The sequence below is a fragment of the Trematomus bernacchii genome, unplaced genomic scaffold (assembly GCF_902827165.1).
Source record: "Trematomus bernacchii unplaced genomic scaffold, fTreBer1.1, whole genome shotgun sequence".
Lineage (NCBI taxonomy): Eukaryota > Metazoa > Chordata > Actinopteri > Perciformes > Nototheniidae > Trematomus > Trematomus bernacchii.
Window position 1 is genome coordinate 7,165,164 of NW_022987910.1, and position 3,860 is coordinate 7,169,023.

Sequence of the window (3,860 nt, forward strand, 5' to 3'; positions counted from 1 at the left end):
CATGAGATCCCTCAGATGTTTAAGGATGGGGACATAATGTTGGGGGGAATCTTCTCTTTCCACAGCAGCTGGAAGAACAGACAGGATTCCTACATGGACAAACCACTGCCACTGCAATGCACCAGGTAACAGTATACCATATCAATATTTTGCTTCAAATTTCTGAAAGGGTATAGCATTGAATATTTAAATGAAGATATACTCCTGTTGTGTGTGATTTTATCATGAAATACTTCCATGTACTGTGCCACTCTTTCTACTGCATGGAATTTTTTTAACTAATTATTATTAACTGTTTGCATCAAGCTTGGATTTCAGCGGGTTCCAGTTTGCCCAGGCTATGCTATTTGCCGTAGAAGAGATTAATAACAGCACGGACCTATTGCCTGGCATCTCTCTGGGCTATAGGATCTATGATTCCTGTGGCTCAATTGCCAAAAGTGTGAGGGTTGCATTGGCCTTTGCAAATGGTAATGAAGTTGTATCACAACCCTCTGAAGTACCATGTACAAGACCTGCCCAAGTGCAGGCCATTATGGGAGAACGTTCTTCCTCTCCTTGCATGGCTATGGCTGCTGCCATCGGACCCTTTCATATTCCTATGGTGGGTAAGATTGTTTGATATTATTAATATTCAACTATTGCAACTATGTATAGCAAAACGGATTGTAGTTGGCTGTATAACTACTTTATATTCTGAATCTTTACCTAGGGATGTAACTTGTTTTTTTCTTTTAGATCAGCCACTTTGCTACTTGTGCCTGTCTCAGTGATAAATCCAAGTACCCATCCTTCCTCAGAACAATACCCAGTGACTACTACCAGAGCAGAGCCCTGGCACAGCTGGTTAAGCATTTTGGTTGGACTTGGGTTGGAGCTATTAGAACAAATGATGATTATGGAAACAACGGTATGGCCACATTCACAGAAACAGCCCAGCAGCTTGGCATCTGTCTTGAGTACTCTGTGTCCTTCTTTAGAACCGATCCACCAGACAAAATACAAAAGATAATTGACATTATCAAGGCATCCACTTCCAAGGCGATCATTGCTTTCCTCTCCGGCATGGATTTGGATGTGATACTACATGAATTTTCTCACCACAACTTGACTGGGTACCAGTGGGTAGGCTCTGAGGGCTGGATCTTTGATTCAGAAATTGCAGCCGTGGATAAGCATCACATTCTAGACGGTGCTATAGGCCTGTCCATCCCCAAAGCACATGTCAGTGGCATGAGGGAGTTCATGTTGGATGTGAGGCCGCTCAATGTATCTAGTAATGAAATGTTTACAACGTTTTATGAGACATTATTTAGTTGTAAGTTCAAGCAGTCAGAGTCTTCATCAAGAAATCAGAAAGAATGTACTGGACGTGAAGATTTGACTGAAGTGCAAAACAGCTTCACCGATATGTCTCTGATGCCTTTCTTTAACAATGTCTATAAAGGAGTGTATGCTGCGGCCCACGCACTTCATTTTATCCTCAGCTGTAACAAAACATGTAACACCAATGTGCAGCTAGATCCATTTACGGTGAGTTGAACACCAATGTTACTGAAGTTTTTACATCAAATCACATCAACAAGGAACATGTTTATGACATTTTAACTTTTGCTGTCTATCATGCTGTTAAAACACTTGGACTACAACTCATTTTTCAAATGGTGTTCTGCATTGACGGATATTTGTTTTTCAGATTTTACAGCACATAAGAACTATTCAGTTTAAAACAAAGGAAGGAGAAGAGGTTTACTTCAATGAAAATGGAGACCCAGCAGCAAAGTATGAAGTTATAAATTGGAAGCCAAGAGAAAATGACTTTGTGGAGTTTGTCACAGTTGGCCTTTATGATGCATCTTTACCTGCAAACAAACAGCTACATCTGCAAAATGAGTCTATAACTTGGACACAGAACTCCCAACAGGTAAAATACTCTAAGATCACTGCTAATTACAGTATTTTTTTTCATTATAAATATGAAATTCACACTGTTTGTCATGCACGTCATAATGTATGTTTTTTATGCATCAACATTTTAAATAGAAATATGCAAAGGCAACACAGTAATCAAAGTGAAGGCCGATCTTTTTCTTTCTTCTCATAGTCGATTTGATCCCACAGGTGCCTTTGTCAGTTTGCAGTGAAAAATGTCTTCCAGGAACTCGCAAGGTTCTCCAAAAAGGAATGCCTGTCTGCTGCTATGACTGTATAAGATGTGCAGAGGGACACATCAGCAACATTACAGGTGTAGTTACATGAATGCAAGACAAAACATGTATTGTTCATTTTAAGAAATTGCAGTGGATTTTTTATGTGATTTCGAAACCATGCAGTCCTTTAAGAAGAAAAAAACAAAGTATCGTTACATAATTGCAAATGATACATACAGTATACAGATACTGTGACACAAGTCTGAAGTCAGCTATATAAATATATGCAAAAGTCTTGCAAAGGATTATTGCATAATATCAAAGCACCAATGTAAAATAAATGTTTCTACTTAAAGTCTACCTAAAATAAATCATTTAATTATTCATAGAAATTCATAGAAATCCCTGGGAAGAACTTGTGCTTGTACAAATAAGCAAAACATTTTATATACTTATTATGTGCTGTACTGTCTTGTATGCTTAGAAAATATGCAACGTAGGGACAAATACAAAATAAAAAAAGGAATTATACATAATGTTTGCAACATCTTTTTTTCTTCAGATTCTGTCACCTGTGTGCGGTGTCACCCTGAGTTCTGGTCAAATGAAAGAAGAGATGCCTGTGTAAAGAAGGAGGCAGAGTTTCTGTCATATGAAGAGATTATGGGAGCGCTGCTCACTGCAGCATCCTTATTTGGAACATGCATCACAGCTGTTGTGGCATTCATTTTCTTCAGATACAGGAAGACTCCAATTGTCAGGGCTAACAACTCTGAGCTGAGCTTCCTGCTGCTCTTCTCCTTGACTCTGTGTTTCCTGTGTTCTCTGACCTTCATCGGTCGGCCCTCAGATTTGTCCTGCATGCTGCGACACACAGCATTCGGCATCACCTTTGTCCTCTGTATCTCTTGTGTTCTGGGGAAAACTATAGTGGTGCTAATGGCCTTCAGGGCTACACTTCCAGGCAGTAATATGATGAAGTGGTTTGGGCCTGCCCAGCAGAGACTAACTGTTCTGAGTTTCACTCTAATACAAGTAATGATATGTATCCTCTGGTTAACAATTTCTCCTCCTTTTCCTTTTAAGAATTTTAAAGACTTCAAAGACAAAATACTCTTTGAGTGTGCTTTGGGCTCAGCTTTGGGCTTTTGGTCTGTACTTGGGTACATAGGACTACTGGCCATTTTATGTTTCATTCTTGCTTTTCTGGCTCGGAAACTGCCTGATAACTTTAATGAAGCCAAGTTTATAACCTTTAGCATGCTGATATTCTGCGCTGTATGGATCACTTTCATCCCAGCGTATGTAAGCTCTCCTGGAAAGTTTAGTGTTGCTGTAGAGATATTTGCTATTCTGTCCTCCAGTTTTGGACTGCTCTTTTGTATTTTCATCCCAAAATGTTATATCATCTTACTCAAACCAGAGAGGAATACAAAAAAATATATAATGGGAAAGGGAGCCCTAAAATAATTATGGAACCCTATAATTATATTTGTTTATTTTAGTGTCTCCAACTGTGAGTTATTTTACTGTGTAACGTAGCATATTGAGATGACTCCTTTTAATAGAATGCAATGTACCATCATTTCAACCAATATGTATATATGCAAATAAAAAAAGAATACAATTATATGCAGACCCAAAATACCAATTTCCTATGTGATTTCAGATTAATTGCCAGAAATTGTTATTCAAATAATAAAATCAACA

At 38.4% G+C, this 3,860-nt stretch overlaps 1 protein-coding gene across 1 annotated transcript; it reads left to right on the forward strand.

Annotated features, from left to right (window-relative positions):
* Positions 1 to 3,620, forward strand: LOC117470388 (extracellular calcium-sensing receptor-like). Its single transcript, XM_034115149.1, has 6 exons — positions 1 to 125; positions 307 to 604; positions 739 to 1,533; positions 1,697 to 1,924; positions 2,122 to 2,245; positions 2,713 to 3,620. Exons 1-6 carry the CDS (start codon positions 16 to 18, stop codon positions 3,618 to 3,620), a joined length of 2,463 nt encoding a protein of 820 aa, XP_033971040.1. The 5' UTR covers positions 1 to 15.
* The last annotated feature ends 240 nt before the right edge of the window (positions 3,621 to 3,860 follow it).

Bases quoted from the DNA above. Each gene is read 5' to 3' on its own strand.
- LOC117470388 (XM_034115149.1), top strand. From the start codon at position 16: ATGTTTAAGGATGGGGACATAATGTTGGGGGGAATCTTCTCTTTCCAC. The intron at 126-306 runs GTAACAGTATAC...GTTTGCATCAAG, and splicing joins CTGCCACTGCAATGCACCAG to CTTGGATTTCAGCGGGTTCC. The intron at 1,534-1,696 runs GTGAGTTGAACA...TTTGTTTTTCAG, and splicing joins TGCAGCTAGATCCATTTACG to ATTTTACAGCACATAAGAAC.